At 67.7% G+C, this 384-nt stretch overlaps 1 protein-coding gene across 1 annotated transcript; it reads right to left on the bottom strand.

Annotated features, from left to right (window-relative positions):
* Positions 1 to 5: 5 nt before the first annotated feature.
* LOC109279765 (protein PML-like) lies at positions 6 to 380 on the bottom strand (the record flags this gene model as incomplete). The annotated part of the gene is made up of 1 exon (XM_019474633.1): positions 6 to 380. A coding segment is annotated over one exon (375 nt), but the record flags the coding sequence as incomplete, so codon positions are not given.
* Between the last annotated feature and the right edge of the window lie 4 nt (positions 381 to 384).

Here is a 384-nt window from a genome sequence, read left to right on the forward strand (position 1 = left end):
CCCGCCTCCATCCGCCGCAGCACCCCCTCCACGCGCTGCAGCTCCCTCACCACCTCCTGCCGGCCCTGCTCCTGCTGCGCCTCCACCAGCCCCAGCAGCTCCTCTTCCTCCTGCCGGATCAGCCGCACCAGCTGCTCCACGCGCTGCCGGATCAGCTCCCGCATCTCCTGCTGCACCTGCTCCAGCCGGACGGCCTCATCCTGCAGCGCCACGTAGGTGGCCTCGAAGCTGCTTCTCTTCTGCTTCAGCTCCTGGCTCATGATGCCCAGCTCCTCCTGCCTGCGCTGGGTCTCGCTGTGGATGTCGCAGAAGGGGGCATGCTGGCTGTCCAGCAGCGCGCACGAGCAGCACAGGGGCTTCTCACACTTCCTGCAGTAGATGCTG

This window comes from Aptenodytes forsteri, unplaced genomic scaffold, assembly GCF_000699145.1.
Source record: "Aptenodytes forsteri isolate BGI_AS27 unplaced genomic scaffold, ASM69914v1 C12925538, whole genome shotgun sequence".
Classification (NCBI taxonomy): domain Eukaryota; kingdom Metazoa; phylum Chordata; class Aves; order Sphenisciformes; family Spheniscidae; genus Aptenodytes; species Aptenodytes forsteri.